This window comes from Coregonus clupeaformis, unplaced genomic scaffold (genome assembly GCF_020615455.1).
Source record: "Coregonus clupeaformis isolate EN_2021a unplaced genomic scaffold, ASM2061545v1 scaf0125, whole genome shotgun sequence".
NCBI classification, from domain to species: domain Eukaryota; kingdom Metazoa; phylum Chordata; class Actinopteri; order Salmoniformes; family Salmonidae; genus Coregonus; species Coregonus clupeaformis.
Window position 1 is genome coordinate 448,408 of NW_025533580.1, and position 19,673 is coordinate 468,080.

Sequence of the window (19,673 nt, forward strand, 5' to 3'; positions counted from 1 at the left end):
CTTTGAAATGTTTAACATAATGTAATTTGTGGATTCAAATAAAGCATTAAGTGTGTGGACATGTTTCGTAATATTGAACAAGACACACAAAGTCTTGTCTTTTGCGGCTTAGTTTAATCCAGACCCATCACCTCAATTCAGAATTTTTTTGAATAAATACTTTAGTACACATTTTAGTCATTTCGCAGACGCTCTTATCCAGAGCTACTTACAGTTAGTGAGTGCATACATTTTCATACTGGCCCCCCGTGGGAAACAAACCCACAACCCTGGCGTTGCAAGCGCCATGCTCTACCAACTGAGCTACATTACACAAAATTCATTTTTGGGGTTAATGTTTCATTTCTCCATGAGTCCTCCTGACCGTGCCTTGCTGCAGCACCAGGAATAAAGCTCCAGAAGGCCTCATTTAGTATTTTTTTTACTACATACAAATTATGCCTACGACAAAATACATTTGATTTACAAATCTTGAACTTTACATGGAAACATGCAGTTTACATATGTTTTACACTCAATTGAGACTTCAAAAAGGAGGCCGCCAGGAAAGACACATCCAGCCAATGAAGAGGAAGATATCCCAGAAGTCTCTGGTCTTTGTTCCTCAGAGAAGATCTCCTGCAAGACAAAACGGTCAGCCCCAGCATTCTACTTCCCAGTCGTGTGTGCATGCGTTAGTGTGCGTGCCTCACGTTTAGCCACAGGTGTAAGCCACATCCAGGTACTTGTAGGTTCCTACACAGGGATCTCCATACAGAGAACTGGACGCCGGGACGTTACACTGGCTATTCCCATCACACCTGTGTCAACGACAGATACAGGTTAACGCTAATCATGTTTCTACAGGTAGAGGTTAACACTACAGTACACACTGCAGGTTTCAGTACCTCTTTTCCACCTTACTGGCAGTGGTGGATTGGCTGAGGCAGTTGGTGTTGGCTAGTTGGTTAGCGAGCCGATTAAAGGAACACACTAGCTGGTCACGGCGACCATAGTTGGCACTGTGGATCTGGATTGTACCTTCATCTGAGGAGGAGGAACAGAGGTAAGGCTGGAGGTCTTTGGTGTGCAAGTGACGGTAATATAAACCGTGAATAATACATAATCATATGAGATGTGAGTATACTGTACAGCAGAGTGTTGACAAGTTTACCACATTCTAGTAGAGCATCAGAGCCTCCCCACATTCTAGTAGGGCATCAGAGCCTCCCCACATTCTAGTAGAGCATCAGAGCCTCCCCACATTCTAGTAGAGCCTCCCCACATTCTAGTAGAGCTTCAGAGCCTTACCACATTCTAGTAGAGCATCAGAGCCTTCACACGTGATGCTGCGTGCTGCAAGGACAAAACAAACAAGAATTACACACCACACTGGCCACTGCTGGGCAGACAAAGGCATACCTTCTCATAGCAGACACACATTAGCCTGGTGTATTATTATAATAATAAGACAGACTGACTTGCTAGGATGCAGGTGTAGGTGGTTTCCAGGTATTTGTAGATTCCGACACAGGGGTCAGAAGTACGGAAGACTTCAGTGTTCACTTCACACACCTGTTTCCCATTGCACCTGGGGGATATCAGGAGGTAAGATGAGTGATGGCTGGGATTTAATCAAAGGCGTTGTCAACAAGCATGCAGCGCTTGACATTTAAAGCAAACATCTGCAGTGTTTACCGGGAACGTCAGGAAAAATGGCTTTAAAAACTGTGACTGAATGTACCTCTGTGAGAGGACCTCCATGGTGCCCGTCTGTGAACACTGTGTGTTGGTCAGCTGGTTGGCAGTTCGTCCTTCTTTGCAGGTGGTTCCGTCAGTCCGTCCGTACAGAGCTCTCTCAATGAAGATCACTCCAGAATCTAGCAGGGAAAGAATAAGAACAGGTAAAGAGACAGACAGCACTATGGAGAGACCATCAGGGTAGTGTGTGTTCATACCACAGCTCAGGAACTGGACGTTGTCTCCATTGTCACAGGTGACCACTCTAGTTGCTGAGGAAGAAACATAGTTACCATCACTTTATAGATGTAGATGCGCGCACACACACACACCAACCACGTACCTGCAGCCGGTAGTGTACAGCACGCTGCAGCCAGCACTGAAAAACAACACAGCTAATTCAGCTTTACTAACCTTGGTCAGTCCCTTCCCTTTCCAATTCTTTACAGGAGAAGTAGTGTACATCATATACAGTAAGTATATAAAGAGTGTACAGTATATAGTATGGTACAGAGTATAGACAGACATGGAACAGCACCTAGTCCTCAGATCATACAGGATGCTGTATACTAGACCTGGGTCATACTGTTTATATTGGACTTCAACTACAAATTGACACATTTAGAAACATCTGGAAAATACTGGAATGCAAATACATATGTTACAATTCAGTATACTCACAGGTGAACGCAGTCAGTCTTAAAAGGAGCATGATGCTGTGTACAGGTGTGGTAGTAGCTGGTTCAGCTGTGGTTATAACAGGTAAGAGGCTACAGATGGTCACCTGGCCAAATACACCTTTAATTAACATATATTGATACTCGTCAACAGATCATTGTTTGCAAACCATCAATACAAAGCACAGCGGATTAGCGGTCATTTTGGCAACACAGAACTAAAATCTCACGCCAGCTCAAACCACAAGTAATGTGTGAAGTGCCGTCCTCACTTTACACATTCACCACGGAATAAAAGCCATTTTAGTTATCGTTGGGTTTTATTTTCTCTGGGTGTCGATTTACCCATAATATTATAACTTAATACTCAACGTTTCAGTAAACATTGAGTTATTTCACCATTAGTGAAAAAAAAATCTACCAGTGCTTAATTTGAGCCGGATGGCACCTCCGTTTTGGACCGTTTAGTTCCGGAACCTATTTGGTCGGATCCGGTACTTTTTTACCCCCTTCACCTTTTGCAATGTTAAAATTATAATAAAAGCGATCAAAGTTCATTCGAGTTGCCTCCTTGTCAATTCTTCAAACACTTAAATGTGAGAAACGTCTCATTCCGATGTGCGAGAGCTGGTAGCATTTATTTCCTTATAGAATCATAGTGTCCTGGACTGCAAAGTGTTCTGGAGGATCTGCAGCACGCATGATGAATTGAAATACATTTGCCAAAGTTATAGAATTCCTGCTGTCTGTTTAGAATAGCCTACTATACCATAAGAAGGCCTATAATTTAGCCACAGATGATTAATAGCTTTTTATTGCCTAGCTGTGGATTGTTTGTAGTCCAATAACAAGGCATAGCCTACAGTCGGGAGCGCGCGGCAAATCTGTCAGTGAACAGCATGCAGACAACAGGCCTTTCCCAATATTTAAAATACAAATCGCAGGAAAATATAGGTTGGAAAACAAGTGGCCCCTGCTGAACAGAGAAGACATCGGTCTGCTGTAGACTATCAAAATATATTTGATCAACTTCCAAATATTGTTTTACAAAGTAAAGCAAGAGCGAAAGCGAGATAGGCTTTTGGCACGAACATGCGGACATCACTGGCGTGTGAGCTGCGTATCATTTGGCGAGTCAGTGAAACTGGAAAGCACTTTTAGGACTATAATTTCCTCCTCATATTGAAGCCTACAATGTGCGTGTCTCCCCACACACGCACATTATAGAAACAACCCCCTTGATAGGCGCCCTGCTACGAAAATCCATACAGGAAACGTTCCACTCCGATCTTTGAGTCTTAAAAAACACGCTTCTTCTGTTCCGCACACACAGATTTTCCTGGAGACAAACAGATTTCAAAAGTAGTATTGATCCGAACCCCTCACTCCGACTAAAAACGAGTCGTGGTTTCTTATTTTCCCAACACAGCGTTACTTCTCATTATTTCCCGTTTTCTTCGCCACTGTAACCCACTCATTCGCACTTTATGTACTATTAGCTTCACCCGACTCACTAGCGGTTTCAAACAAAACCTCAGTTATCGCCATCTTCCCCACGATCCTCAACCGGACTATCAACCTTCTGTTATGACTATGTCCTTTGTAGTTTCGTTATTGGACCCATTACACGTGTAAACCTTGATTATTTCAAGTTGTTTGTATTGTTTGATCATCTCACCTTGAGCTGGCTTGTTTCTCCTGCTTCTCTACAAGGAGCGTGCTCTGGTATCAATCCTCAATTCCCAATTACATTCAACCGTGAGAAGATTTTTGCTTGAGGGGATTATATTAATGGGCCTGGCCGGCCCCAGGTGAACCGGATAAGCGTTGATTGCGTTCATTTTGGAATCGGGCAGCCTCCCGGGCATGAGCTGGGTGCCCCAACTATGAAGGGTACACGCCATGCTTACATCACTGGGCCCATAATCAATCAAACAAACTTTTTTGGTATGGTAATATTTACTTCATTTGTCACAAGGTTTTTAACCACAATCTGTGTCTAAACCCTAAGAGAGGAAGCAGAGGCAAGGAACAACTCCCAAGGTATGAAGAAACAACTCTGTTCCTAAACTATGGGGTTTCCATGGCAAAATACTATAGTACCATCAAAGGTAACACAACTATAAGAGAAGGTGTGGATGTAGGTGTCAGTCAGTGGAGGCTGCTGAGGGGAGGACGGCTCATAATAATGGCTGGAACGGAGTAATTGGAATGGCATCAAACCAATTCCGCTCCAGCCATTACCAGGAGCACGTCCTCCGCAATTAAGGTACCACCGACCTCTGGTGGTGTACCTAAGTGAGATTTTTTATTTTTTTATTTATTATATCGCTAGCTCCAACAGAATAACATTGTAGATACCATTTTTATGTTTCTGCATCCAGTATGATGGAAGTTAGAGGTCATTTTATGAGCCAATGCTAACTAGTGTTAGCGCAATGACTGAAAGTCTACAGGAACAACTTGTTCATCCAACTCTGGGGAAGTAAATAAATGGCTTCATTGCTGAAATCTCTAACTATCTTTTTAATATGGAAGAAATTACAGTCAGTCATTGGAGCTAATTACACGGGGGGGGGGCGGGGTTCTGCATTTATGTGGTTTTTCTGTAAAAAGTGGTAATTTTCAGGATTGGAAAAATTGTTTGTGTCAACTTAAACGACCAAAACCAGATACTGTACCTTTCTAGCTAAAAGGTTGTTAGAGTTTACACTTTCTCTTCCAATGAACTGTGGGGAGGACAAAATAACTAAACTATCTACCAAATCTATTTATTTTAAAATGTTGATTACTTCTACTTTCCATTATCATTCACCTGACGATAAGACCATATACTAGCTTGCGAAAGTATTCACCCCCCTTGGCATTTTTCCTATTTTGTTGCCTTACAACCTGGAATTAAAATTGAGCGTGCATAACTATTCACCCCCCTAAAGTCAATACTTTGTAGAACCACCTTTTGCAGCAATTACAGCTGCAAGTCTCTTGGGGTATGTCTCAATAAGCTTGGCACATCTAGCCACTGGGATTTTGGCCCATTCTTCAAGGCAAAACTGCTCCAGCTCCTTCAAGTTGGATGGGTTCCGCTGGTATACAGTAATCTTTAAGTCATACCACAGATTCTCAATTGGATTGAGGTCTGGGCTTTGACTAGGCCATTCCAAGACATTTAAATGTTTCCCCTTCAACCACTCGTGTTGCTTTAGCAGTATGCTTAGGGTCATTGTCCTGCTGGAAGGTGAGATCGTGTGACAGATCATGTGACACTTAGATTGCACACAGGTGGACTTTATTTAACTAATTATGTGACTTCTGAAGGTAATTGGTTGCACCAGATCTTATTTAGGGGCTTCATAGCAAAGGGGGTGAATACATATGCACGCACCACTTTTCTGTTACTTATTTTTTAGCAATTTTTGAAACAATTTATTTTTTTAATTTCACTTCACCAATTTGTACTATTTTGTGTATGTCCATTACATGAAATCCAATTAAAATTCCATTTAAATTACAGGTTGTAATGCAACAAAATAGGAAAAACGTCAAGGGGGATGAATACTTTTGCAAGGCACTGTACATTTACTTTTTTTTTGCTAATATATGATGGGGATCCCTGGGTTGCCGGTTTGCCTGGGTGGGGGTCCCTGGGCAAGAAAGGTTTGAAAACCCCTGCATTAGATGATATAGGCTACTTTCAGTCATTCATGTCTTAGCAATATATACAGAAGGCTACAAGCTGTCTTGATGAGTTCATTACCTTACACATACGTTTATATGAGTACATGATGACTGATAATATTCTGGAAACTCTCAATCAAGACATGTGGAAGTCATAAATGTTTCATGGTTATTTAAACAGCATTTATTAGTATCAATAAAATATTTGATTAATACATTACTATAAATAGTTAATGACGGGATATATTGAATTTGGGGTCAGATTTTGTGACTTAGTAAGTAGTCCTACTCCTGAACTCACCTAAATAAATCATCTGTTTGAAATATCCAGAAATGTTAAAACTTTTACATTGTGACTAATGGAGAATAAACAAATTATTACATATTCCCTTACATTTTAGTAATTTAGCAGACGCTCTTATCCAGAGCGACTTACAGGAGCAGTTAGGGTTAAGTGCCTTGCTCAAGGGCACATTGACATATTATTCACCTAGTCGGCTCGGGGATTAGAACCAGCGACCTTTCGGTTACTGACACAACGCTCTTAACCACTAAGCTACCTGCCGCCCTTCTCCTGAGCAATGTAGTTACAATTCATGATCCTTTTTCCATGATTTTAATTTTCCTTCAAAACCACCTCCAGTAAGGACATTTACTGGAAGATCCTGGTCAGGCAAAAGACAACGAGACAGGGGATGGGAAATCTATTAAGACTTTTAATTTCTTAATGCTTTTTTTACAATACAATTTGGACATGGATCAATAACATTTTGCCTGAATAAGTTAAATGATCAATGAATAAATCAAATTAAATACAGATTGTATTTTTACCATTGGGTCATCCCCACACTTCCTGGTTAAAGTACTAGAATGAGATGAAGAAGGATTAGACAGTGATGTCATCAATCTGAAGATCTGAAAGAGCTGCAAAATCTGGACCCCTACAAATCAGCTGGGCTAGACAATCTGGACCCTTTCTTTCTAAAACTAGCCGCCGAAATTGTCGCAACCCCTATTACTAGTCTGTTCAACCTCTCTTTCATAACGTCTGAGATCCCCAGAGATTGGAAAGCTGCCGCGGTCATCCCCCTCTTCAAAGGGGGTGACACTCTAGATCCAAACTGCTACAGACCTATATCCATCCTGCCCTGCCTTTCGAAAGTATTTGAAAGCCAAGTTAACAAACAGATCACCAACCATTTCGAATACCACCGTACCTTCTCCGCTATGCAATCCGGTTTCCGAGCTGGTCATGGGTGCACTTCAGCCACGCTCAAGGTCCTAAACGATATTATAACCGCGATTGATAATAGACAGTACTGTGCAGCCGTCTTCATCGACCTGGCCAAGGCTTTCGACTCTGTCAACCACCGCATTCTTATTGGCAGACTAAATAGCCTTGGTTTCTCAAATGACTGCCTCGCCTGGTTCACCAACTACTTCTCAGATAGAGTTCAGTGTGTCAAATCGGAGGGCCTGTTGTCTGGACCTATGGCAGTCTCTATGGGGGGTGCCACAGGGTTCAATTCTTGGGCCGACACTTTTCTCCGTGTATATCAATGATGTCGCTCTTGCTGCTGGTGACTCTCAGATCCACCTCTACGCAGACGACACCATTTTGTATACATCTGGTCCTTCATTGGACACTGTGTTAACAAACCTCCAAACGAGCTTCAATGCCATACAACACTCCTTCAGTAGCCTCCAACTGCTCTTAAACATTAGTAAAACTAAATGCATGCTTTTCAATCGAACGCTGCTGGCACCCGCCCACCCGACTAGAATCACCACTCTCGACGGGTCTGACCTAGAGTATGTGGACAACTACAAATACCTAGGTGTCTGGTTAGACTGTAAACTCTCCTTCCAGACTCACATAAAGAATCTCCAATCCAAAGTTAAATCTAGAATCGGCTTCCTATTTCGCAACAAAGCCTCCTTCACTCATGCTGCCAAACATGCCCTCGTAAAACTGACTATCCTACCGATCCTTGACTTCGGCGATGTCATTTACAAAATAGCCTCCAACACTCTACTCAGCAAATTGGATGTAGTCTATCACAGTGCCATCCGTTTGTCTCCAAAGCCCCCTTACACTACCCACCACTGTGACCTGTACGCTCTTGTTGGCTGGTCCTCACTACATGTTCGTCGTCAAACCCACTGGCTCCAGGCCATCTATAAATCACTGCTAGGCAAATCCCCGCCTTATCTTAGCTCATTGGTCACCATAGCAGCACCCACCCGTAGTCTGCGCTCCAGCAGGTATATCTCACTGGTCATTCCCAAAGCCAACACCTCCTTTGGCCGCCATTCCTTCCAGTTCTCTGCTGCCAATGACTGGAACGAATTGCAAAAATCTCTGAAGCTGGAGACTCTTATCTCCCTCACTAACTTTAAGCATCAGTTGTCAGAGCACCTTACCGATCACTGCACCTGTACACAGCCCATCTGAAATTAGCCCACCCAACTACCTCATCCCTATATTGTTATTTATTTTGCTCTTTTGCACCCCAGTATCTCTATTTGCACATAATCTCTTGCACATCTAGCATTCCAGTGTTAATACTATTGTAATTATTTTGCACTATAGCCTATTTATTGCCTTACCTCCATAATTTGCTACATTTGCACACACTGTATATATATTTTCTGTTGTATTTTTGACTTTGTTTTTTTACCCCATATGTAACTCTGTGTTGTTTTTATCGCACTGCTTGCTTTATCTTGGCCAGGTCGCAGTTGTAAATGAGAACTTGTTCTCAACTGGCTTACCTGGTTAAATAAAGGTGAAAAAACAAATTGGAAGCCAAATTGAACTCCCAATGAATGAAGCTGATGGAAACAATGGCAACAGTTGGCTCCGATAATTCCTGGTCTTGTTTATGACATCTCAGTCTAACCCCTCTTTGTCTCATTCTGGCTTCAGAAAGCCTAAAGGGGGACAGAAATACCTTCACAACATAGACAGACAGGAAGGGATCAGGCATTTGCTGCATAGCTTCGCCAAATCTCCAGTTGCTTTCCCTGGAATAACCTAGCGTAGACAGTTCTCCCAACCAACCAACCTCTCCACTGATTCTGAAAGTGATACACTCCTCACATACAGTGCATTCGGAAAGTATTCAGACCCACTTTGTTAGGTTACAGCTTTATTTTAAAATTGATTAAATTGTTTTTTCCCCCTTCATCAACCTACACACAATACCCCATAATGACAAAGCAAAAACAGGTTTAGACATTTTTGCAAATACATTTTTTATTTTAAAATACTGAAATCATAACTCCATAAGTATTCAGACCCTTTACTCAGTACTTTGTTGAAGCACCTTACAGCCTCGAGTCTTTTTGGGTATGACGCTTCAAGCTTGGCACACCTATATTTGGGGAGTTTCTCCCATTCTTCTCTGCAGATCCTCTCAAGCTCTGTCAGGTTGGATGGGGAGCGTTGCCGCACAGCTATTTTCAGGTCTCTCCAGAGATGTTCGATCAGGTTCAAGTCCGGCCTCTGGCTGGGCCACTCAAGGACATTCAGAGTCCCGAAGCCAGTCCTGCATTGTCTTGGCTGTGTGCTTAGGGTCGTTGTCCTGTTGGAAGGTGAACCTTAGCCCCAGTCTGAGTTCCTGAGGGCTCTGGAGCAGGTTTTCATCAAGGATCCCTCTGTACTTTGCTCCATTCATCTTTCCCTTGATCCTGACTAGTCTCCCAGTCCCTTCCGCTGAAAAACATCCCCACAGCATGATGCTGCCACCACCATGCTTACCGTAGGGAGGATGCCAGGTTTCCTCCAGATGTGACGCTTGGCATTCAGGCCAAAGAGTTCGATCTTGGTTTCATCAGACCAGAGAATCTTGTTTCTCATGGTCTGAGAGTCTTTAGGTGCCTTTTGGCAAACTCCAAGAGTGCTGTCATGTGCCTTTTACTGAGATGTGGCTTCTGTCTGGCCACTCTACCATAAAGGCCTGATTGTTGGAGTGCTGCAGAGATGGTTGTTCTTCTGGAAGGTTCTCCCATCTCCACAGAGGTACTCTAGAGCTCTGTCAGAGTGACCATCGGGTTCTTGGTCACCTCCCTGACCAAGGCCCTTCTCCCTGGTTCCAAACTTCTTCAATTTAAGAATGATGGAGGCCACTGTGTTCTTGGGGACCTTCAATGCCGCAGAATGTTTTGGTAACCTTCCCCAGATCTGTGCCTCGACATAATCCTGTCTCGGCGCTCTACGGACAATTCCTGCGACCTCATGGCTTCGTTTTTGTTCTGACATGCACTGTCAACTGTGGGACCTTATATAGACAGGTGTGTGCCTTTCCAAATCATGTCCAATCAATTTAATTTACCACAGGTGGACTCCAATCAAGAAACAGCTCAAGGATGTTCAATGGAAACAGGATGCACCTGAGCTAAATTGAGTCTCATAGCAAAGGGTCTGAATACTTATGTAAATAAGGTATTTCAGTTTTTTTTATTTGATACATTTGCCAAAAATTCTAAAAACCTGTTTTCACTTTCATTATGGGGTATTGTGTGTAGATTGCTGAGGATTTTTAAAATGTAAATCCATTTTAGATTAAGGCAGTAACGTAACAAAGTGGAAAAAGTCAAGGAGTCTGAATACTTTCCGAAGGCATTGTAAGTCAGGTGATATCAGAACAGATTTAGGGGAAGGTCTTTTATAGATTCAGATGAAAACCAGCTTTCACAGTAGTTTTCCTGTTACAAAATCTTGATTTATGTTATTGGTATACCATTTGCGAGTTGAAGGTGATGCATGAAGTGATGTTTATTGCCTGTTTACATTGAATAATAATTTCCCCTCCAACATCCCTGTGGTTTGGCTTTGTTGGTATACCCCAGGTTTGTGGAGGGAAACCTTTCTATTCAAGCAGGCTGGTCTCTCATGACGGTCTGTGAATGGAACAGTGACTGCTTGCCCTGTCCTCTTAGTTGTGTGGGAGTCAATTTGAGCATTTGTGTTTTGGCTTGATTTTGGCTACATTCAGTTCTGATCTAAAGTGTGATGAAGTTGAATGTATATTTTATTTTTGTTCACCGTCAATATGAGCACTTTTGCCCTTGAAGTCCTGCGTCCACGTGTATGTGTCGACTACCATCTCCTGTGGATGCCAGGTCCCGGTAAATTCTTAAGAATGGACAACTGGAAAAAGTTGCTGAACATTTTCTTCCTCTTCAGTTTGCTCTTCTGTTCATACTGCTGGGTTGGACAGTGAGGTAGTGACATGCCACAATAACTCCGGTCTGTGTGTCCAGTGCCTTCATATACCTTGACTTATTCCAGTGTTACAGCCTGAATTCAAAACGGATGTTAAAATAAATCTCACCCATCTACACATTTTCAATAATTATTTTGCAAACGTATTAAATGAAATACAGAAATATCTAGTTTACATAGGTATTCACACCCGAGTCAATACGTGTTAGAATCACCTTTGGCAGCAATTACAGCTGTTACCTTTTCTGGGTAAGTTTAAGAGCTTTGCATACCTGGATTGTACCATATTTGCACATTACTTTTAAAATTCAAGCTCTGTACAGTTGGTTGTTGACCATTGCTAGACAGCCATTTAAGTCTTGCCGTAGTTTAAGTCGATATAAGGCAAAACTAGGCCACTCAGGAACATCCAACGTTGTCTTGGTAAGCAACTCCAGTGTATATTTGGCCTTGCGTTTTAGGTTAATTTGTCTCCCTCAACTAAGTTCTCCTCCAGGATTTTGCCTGTGCTTAGCTCTATTCCATTAATTTTTATTCTAAACTCCATAGTCCCTGCCGATGATGAGCATACCCACAACAATGTAGCCACCACCATGCTTGAAAATATGAAGACTGGTACTCAGTAATGTGGTTTGCCCCAAACATAACACTTTGTATTCAGGCCATAAAGTTTATTACTTTGCCATGTGCTTTTTGTATTCTTAAGTGTCCATGTATCCAATACCTTTGAAATGTTTGAATCCTTTTATATAATTTGTGGATTAAAATAAAGTACTTAATGTGGACATGTTTCATAATATTGAACAAAAGACACCAAGTCTTGTCTTTTGCTGCTTAGTTTAATCCAGACCCACCACCTCAGTTCAGAAAAAGCAACATTGTACTAAAGTATTTATTCAAAACATTATGGTAATGTTATTTGAAATAAAGTTAATTTTCTGGGGTTAATGTTTTATTTCTCCATGAGTCCTCCTGACCGTGCCTTGCTGCAGCACCAGGGATAAAGCTCCAGAAGGCCTCATTTAGTATTTTTTTTACTCCAGAGGGCCTCACTACACACAAATGCCTACAACAAAATACACAATGAATGTGATTTACAAATCTTGAACTTTACATGGAAACATGCAATTTACATAGATTTTACTCTCAACTGAGATGTCAAAGGAGGAGAGAAGACATCCAACCAATGAAGAGCAAGATATCCCAGAAGTCTCTCTGGTCTTTATGTTCCTCAGAGAAGATCTCCTGCAAGACAAAACGGTCAGCCCCAGCACTCTACTTCCCAGTCGTGTGTGCATGCGTTAGTGTGCGTGCCTCACGTTTAGCCACAGATGTAAGCCACATCCAGGTACTTGTAGGTTCCTACACAGGGATCTCCATACAGAGAGTTGGACGCCGGGACGTTACACTGGCTATTCCCATCACACCTGTGTCAACGACAGATACAGGTTAACGCTAGTCATGTTTCTACAGGTAGAGGTTAACACTACAGTACACACTGCAGGTTTCAGTACCTCTTTTCCACCTTACTGGCAGTGGTGGATTGGCTGAGGCAGTTGGTGTTGGCTAGTTGGTTAGCGGGCCGATTAAAGGAACACACTAGCTGGTCACGGCGACCATAGTTGGCACTGTGGATCTGGATCATACCATCATCTGAGGAGGAGGAACAGAGGTAAGGCTGGAGGTCTTTGGTGTGCAAGTGACGGTAATATAAACATTGTACAATACATCATATGAGATGTGAGTATACTGTACAGCAGAGTGTTGACAAGTTTACCACATTCTAGTAGAGCATCAGATCCTTACCACATTCTAGTAGAGCTTCAGAGCCTTCACACGTGATGCTGCGTGCTGCCAGGACAAAACAAGAATTACACACCACACTGGCCACTGCTGGGCAGACAAAGGCATACCTTCTCATAGCAGACACACATTAGCCTGGTGTATTATTATAATAATAAGACAGACTGACTTGCTAGGATGCAGGTGTAGGTGGTTTCCAGGTATTTGTAGATTCCGACACAGGGGTCAGAAGTACGGAAAACTTCAGTGTTCACTTCACACACCTGTTTCCCATTGCACCTGGGGGATATCAGGAGGTAAGATGAGCTATGGCTGGGATTTAATCAAAGGCGTTGTCAACAAGCATGCAGCGCTTGACATTTTAAACAGACATCTGCAGTGTTTACCGCGAACGTCAGGAAAAATGGCTTTAAAAAAAAAGCATAGACGATACTGTGATGTGCTTTTCAACAACACGCCTCTGACAATCCCAGCCTTTCTTTATCAAATAAACACTGTGTGTACCTCTGTGAGAGGACCTCAAGGGCGCCCGTCTGTGAACACCGCGTGTTGGTCAGCTGGTTGGCAGTTCGTCCTTCTTTGCAGGTGGTTCCGTCAGTCCGTCCGTACAGAGCTCTCTCAATGAAGATCACTCCAGAATCTAGCAGGGAAAGAATAAGAACAGGTAAAGAGACAGACAGCACTACGGAGAGACCATCAGGGTAGTGTGTGTTCATACCACAGCTCAGGAACTGGACGTTGTCTCCATTGTCACAGGTGACCACTCTAGTTGCTGAGGAAGAAACATAATTACCATCACATTATAGATGATGCGTGCACACTCACAACCACCCACACAACCACGTACCTGCAGCCGGTAGTGTACAGCAAGCTGCAGCCAGCACTGAAAAACATCACACAGCTAGTTCAGCTTTTCTAACCTTGGTCAGTCTCTTCGCAATTCTTTACAGGAGAAGTAGTGTACAGTAAGTATATAGTGTACAGTATGATACAGAGTACAGACAGACATGGAACAGCACCTAGTCCTCAGATTATACAGGATGCTGTATACTACACCTGGGTCATACTGTTTATATTGGACTTCACCTACTTACAAATACAAACATCTGGAAAATATTGGAATGTATATTCTAAACTGCCTCAGTATACTCACAGGTGAACGCAGTCAGTCTTAAAAGGAGCATGATGCTGGGTACCGGTGTGGTAGTAGCTGGTTCAGGTGTGGTAGTAACAGGTAAGAGGCTACAGATGGTCACCTGGCCAAATACAGCTTTAATTAACATTTATTTATACTCGTCAAGAACAGATCATTGTTTGCAAAGCATCAACCAGGAACACAAAGCACAGCGGATTAGCAGTCATCTTGGCAACACAGAACTAAAATCTCACTCCAGCTCAAACCACAAGTAGTGTGTGACGTGCAGTCCTCCCTTCACGTAATCACAACAGAATAAAGCCCATTTTAGTTATCGTTGTTTTATTTTCTCTGGGTGTCGATTTACCCGTGATATAGCTTTATACTCACCGTTTCAGTAAAGATTTAGTCATTCCTCCATTAGTGAGAAAACACTATTCCCCCTTCACTTTTTGCAATGTCAAAATTATAATAAAAGCGATCGAGATGCCCCTGTCAATTCTTCTGCCCCCCCCCCCCCAACAAAAAAAAGTCAATTTTCAGCCCGGGCCTGATATTCTATGCATAGATTCAGGTTGGGCGGACCTGGACTCAAAGGTTGCAATTTTCCACAAACCATGTTCGAGACCAACGCGTGGCCTTGTGAGAAGCGGGCCTGTATCTCAAAGAACTAGAATGATACACTTTCTATGATCTCTCTCCCTCCCTCTGCTCTGATAGACATAAGCCTGCAAGTCTCATCTCTCCAGTGTTGCACTGCATTTATTGAGCCAGGTCATACGTGACAAGTCAGTATTCGATGTCGGGAGATGTGGAAACCGTCCACTAGGGGCAACAGTGAGAGCTGTTACCTTCAAGTAGGTTTTGGTTGTGTATGGGGATGGCTGTAAGCGTCTGCCTCTTCCAAAATTGGAGTTAATGCCAGAACTTAACCTTAAAACACTTAGAAATGTGATGTTTGGAACAACTTAGACATTTGAGAAACATGGATGAACATCTAATTCTGACGTGAGACAGCTGGTAGCATTTATTTCCTTATAGAATCAGTGTTCTGGAGTGCAACGTGTTGTGGAGGAGCTGCAGCACCCATGATAAATTACAATACATTTGCCAAAGTTATAGAATTTCTGCTGTCTGTTTAGAAATGAAATAATTCAGAATAGCCTACTATACCATGAGGCCTATAATTTAGCCGCAGAAGATCAATAGCTTTTTATTGCCTAGCTGTGGATTGTTTGTAGTCCAATAACAAGGCATATCAGACAGGCCTTTCCCAATATTTCAAATACAAATCACAGGAAAAAACAGGTTGGAAAGCAAATGGCCCCTGCTGAAAAGATAAGACACCGGTCTGCTGTAGGCTACCAAAATATTTGATCAACTACCAAATAGTGTTTTGCAAAGTAAAGCAAGAGAGAAAGCGAGATAGGCTTTTGCCACGAACATCACTGGCGAGTGAGCTGCGCATCATTGGGCGAGTCAGTGAAACTGGAAAGGATTTTTAGGACTAATTTCCTCCTCATATTGTAGCCTACAATGTGCGTGTCTCCACACACCTAGTCCATTGATGGATTCAAGACAAGGTGGTTTTTAATTGATCTCAGATTCAGTTTGTCAGTGTCAAAGTAGCCGGTCATGTCGATCATTTGTGCGGTATTAAAGATTCTGCCAAAGTCTCCAGTCATGTAAAATTATGCAGCATTGCATTAAATGAGCTTATAAAAGCCACATTTTTCCTAGACCCTAAGCTACAAAAAAGTTTCCCATGTGTGCAACTTCCTTAAGCACCTCTATGCCACTATGCAATCTGATCTCAGAGCATTTTGTATTACTCTATATCTAAATCCGTAACACTCCATTTAGTATGAAATGTTACGAAATAGCAAAACGTATGATACTCAGCAACAAACAAAAAAAGTGTATTTCAAAGATAATTCCTAAAAATCCAAATAACTTCACAGATCTTCATTGTAAAGGGTTAAAACACTGTTTCCCATGCTTGTTCAATGAACCATAACCAATTAATGAACACGCACCTGTGGAACGGTCGTTAAGACACTAACAGCTTACAGACGGTAGGAAATTAAGGTCCCAGTTATAAAAACTTAAGACACTAAAAGTGGCCTTTCTACTGACTCTGAAAAACACCAAAAGAAAGATGCCCAGGGTCCCTACTCATCTGCGTGAATGTGCCTTAGGCATGCTGCAAGGAGGCATGAGGACTGCAGATGTGGCCAGGGAAATAAATTGCAATGTCCATACTGTTTTTTTTTTTTTTTACTTAAGTAACCATCTGTCTTATGTAACCATACATAACATACTGTTCATACTAATTTGAGTGTTCCGGATTTACTTTTACTATATGTTACGTCTAGTCTATGAGACCAGGCTACAATGCGATGATATGCATTCAATGCTTTATTATTTAAAAAAAAAAATCCTAATGCGTTCTGGTACCTCAGAGCTCCCCAGGTCACCCCCCCTCTCACGCTCACTTTTTGTTCTGGCACCTCCTGATTTACCAATTAAGCGCTGAATTTAACTAAGTTGTCATGCGCCGGTCTTCCCATATTCACATAGATGACTACACCATATGTGAGTGAATCGCAAGACAGCGTTCTCTTGTTTTTCATTTCAATTCTACAATCGCCAGCTATCATAGATCAACAATTTCCGCTATGACTTCTTCGATGGGGTTTAACGGTGGTTGGCATCCAATGTTAATGGTGCATTACCGACACCAGCTGGATGGGGTATGAATAAGGTCGTGGTGGCTCTACTACCATTGTTTCTCCCCGCCACTCATTCCTTCCAATCTTCTCACAGCCTCCCGCCACTCATTCCTTCCAATCTTCTCACCGCCTCCTAATAGGAGACGCGCCTTACCCTTGCCACCTCATTCTCCTTCACCCTAACAGGGCACCTCCACAGTTGCAGCATTTACCTTCATCTGGCATACAATACTCTTCCCTTCTGCACACACTTGAACATATATTTTACATTTATGACACTGAAGGGCACAAAAGCTCTTAGAGGATATCTCATGAATCATAACGTTATATGATAAGGGAGAGACCCTTCATCAAAGGACAGTAGCATGGATGAAGTTAATTTATTTTCTCCATCCACCATACAGGTCAGTCGACGTGCACCAACCACTCCATCGATGTCTTCAGTTATATCCTCTGCCTTTATTTCTTGCGCCACTCCGATCTTTGAGTCTTAAAACACGCTTCTTCTGTTCCGCAGACACACAGATTTTCCTGGAGACGTTAAACAGATTTCCCAAGTAGTATTGATCCGAACCCCTCACTCCGACTAAAAACGAGTCGTGGTATTTCCCGTTTTCTTCGCCACTGTAACCCTAATTCTCACTTTCTGTACTATTAGCTTCACCCGACTCACTAGCGGTTTCAAACAAAACCTCAGTTATCGCTATCTTCTTCACCGGACTATCAACCTTCTGTTATGACTATGTCCTTTGTAGTTTCGTTATTGGACCCATTACACGTGTAAACTTTGATTATTTCAAGTTGTTTGTATTGTTTGATCATCTCACCTTGAGCTGGCTTGTTTCTCCTGCTTCTCTACAAGGAGCGTGCTCTGGTATCAATCCTCAATTCCCAATTACATTCAACCGTGAGAAGATTTTTGCTTGAGGGGATTATATTAATGGGCCTGGCCGGCCCCAGGTGAACCGGATAAGCGTTGATTGCATTCGTTTTGGAATCGGCCAGCCTCCCGGGCATGAGCTGGGGGCCCCAACTACGAAGGGTACACGCCATGCTTATAATCAATCAAACAAACTTTATTGGTATGGAAATATTTATTTAATTTGTCACAAGGTTTTTAACCAGAATCTGGAAACCATTTGTTTGATGTATTTGATACCATTCCACTTATTCCGCTCCAGCCATTACCACGAGCCCGTCCTCCCCAATGAAGGTGCCACCAACCTCCTGTGGTGTCTGTGTGTTACCTAAGTGAGAAAAAAATATGTGAAAAGCAATCATTTACATTTACATTTACATGTTAGTCATTTAGCAGACGCTCATTTCTAAGTATATGGCTAGCTACAACAAAATAACATTGTAGATTTTTTATGGTTTTTATGTAAAATTCTTAGGCCATCTAAGTGGTAATTTCGGAATGGAAAAATGGTTTGTATCAACTTAAACGACCAAAACCAGATAGAAAGCATGCAGAAAAATTATTGAACAATCAAATAATTAGTGGTTAAGAGCGTTGTGCCAGTAACCGAAAGGTCGCTGGTTCTAATCCCCAAGCCGACTAGGTGAAAAATCTGTCGATGTGCCCTTGAGCAAGGCACGTAACCCTAATTGCTCCTGTAAATCGCTCTGGATAAGAGCGTCTGCTAAATGACGTAAATGTAAATGTAAATGTAAAAACGACAGCATCAGGGAAAATCTGAAATTCAAACAAACGGGCATTCAGGGCACATGCCCCTTGATTTTGTTATAATGTTTGTGCAGAAGAACACAGCATTAGCCATGGCAAAATGCATAGAATTGCAGGAAATTTGCTTTAAAACTGCAAAATTGTCTCTCAGCTCCATGCCAAACTGTATAGAGTTGCTGGAAATTAACTTCAAAACTGCAAAACTTTCTCTCAGCTCAATGAGAAAATGTGTAGAATTGCAGAAAATGTGCTTTACAACAGCAACATTTTCTCTCCGCTGCTAAGATACTGTACCTTTCTAGCTAATAGGTTTACACTTTCTCTTCCAATGAACTGTGGGGAGGTCAAAATAATGAAACTATCTACAAAATCTATTCATTTTAAAATGTTGATTACTTCTACTTTCCATTATCATTCACCTGACGATAAGACAATACATTACTATTTTTTTGCTAATATATGATGGGGATCCCTGGGTTGCCAGTTTGCCTGGATGGGGGTCCCTGGGCAAGAAAAGTTTGAAAACCCCTGCATTAGATGATATAGGCTACTTTCAGTCATTCATGTCTTAGCAATATATACAGAAGGCTACAAGCCGCCTTGTTGAGTTCATTACCTTACACATACGTTTATATGAGTACATGTTGACTGATAATATTCTGGAAACTCTCAATCAAGACATGTAGAAGTCATAAATGTTTAATGGTTATTTAAACAGCATTTATTAGTATCAATAAAAAATATAAAAAATAAAAAATAAAAATATTATTTGATTCATACATTACTATAAATAGTTAATGACGGGATATATTGAATTTGGCGTCAGATTTTGTGACTTAGTAAGCAGTCCTACTCCTGAACTCACCAAAATAAATCCTCTGTTTGAAATATCCAGAAATGTTAAAACTTTTTTGTATTACCAGTCACATTGTGACTAATGGTGAATGAGCAAATTATTAAATTCATATTCTCTTCTCCTGAGCAATGTAGCTTTCATTGGTTACAATTCACG

The 19,673-nt window shown here is 41.8% G+C and overlaps 1 protein-coding gene across 1 annotated transcript; it reads right to left on the bottom strand.

Moving 5' to 3' along the window:
* Positions 1-404: 404 nt before the first annotated feature.
* On the bottom strand, positions 405-17,916 carry LOC121556512 (rhamnose-binding lectin-like). The gene is made up of 18 exons (XM_045213587.1): positions 17,802-17,916; positions 14,261-14,363; positions 13,955-13,990; positions 13,826-13,879; positions 13,612-13,747; positions 13,277-13,386; positions 13,111-13,155; positions 12,819-12,957; positions 12,628-12,731; positions 2,401-2,517; positions 2,063-2,098; positions 1,938-1,991; positions 1,724-1,859; positions 1,461-1,570; positions 1,291-1,335; positions 888-1,026; positions 693-800; positions 405-618 (listed from the first exon to the last, which is right to left on the bottom strand). The coding sequence occupies exons 2-17, from the start codon at positions 14,289-14,291 to the stop codon at positions 695-697; spliced, it is 1,398 nt and encodes a 465-aa protein (XP_045069522.1). The 5' UTR covers positions 14,292-14,363; positions 17,802-17,916; the 3' UTR covers positions 405-618; positions 693-694.
* Positions 17,917-19,673: the final 1,757 nt, after the last annotated feature.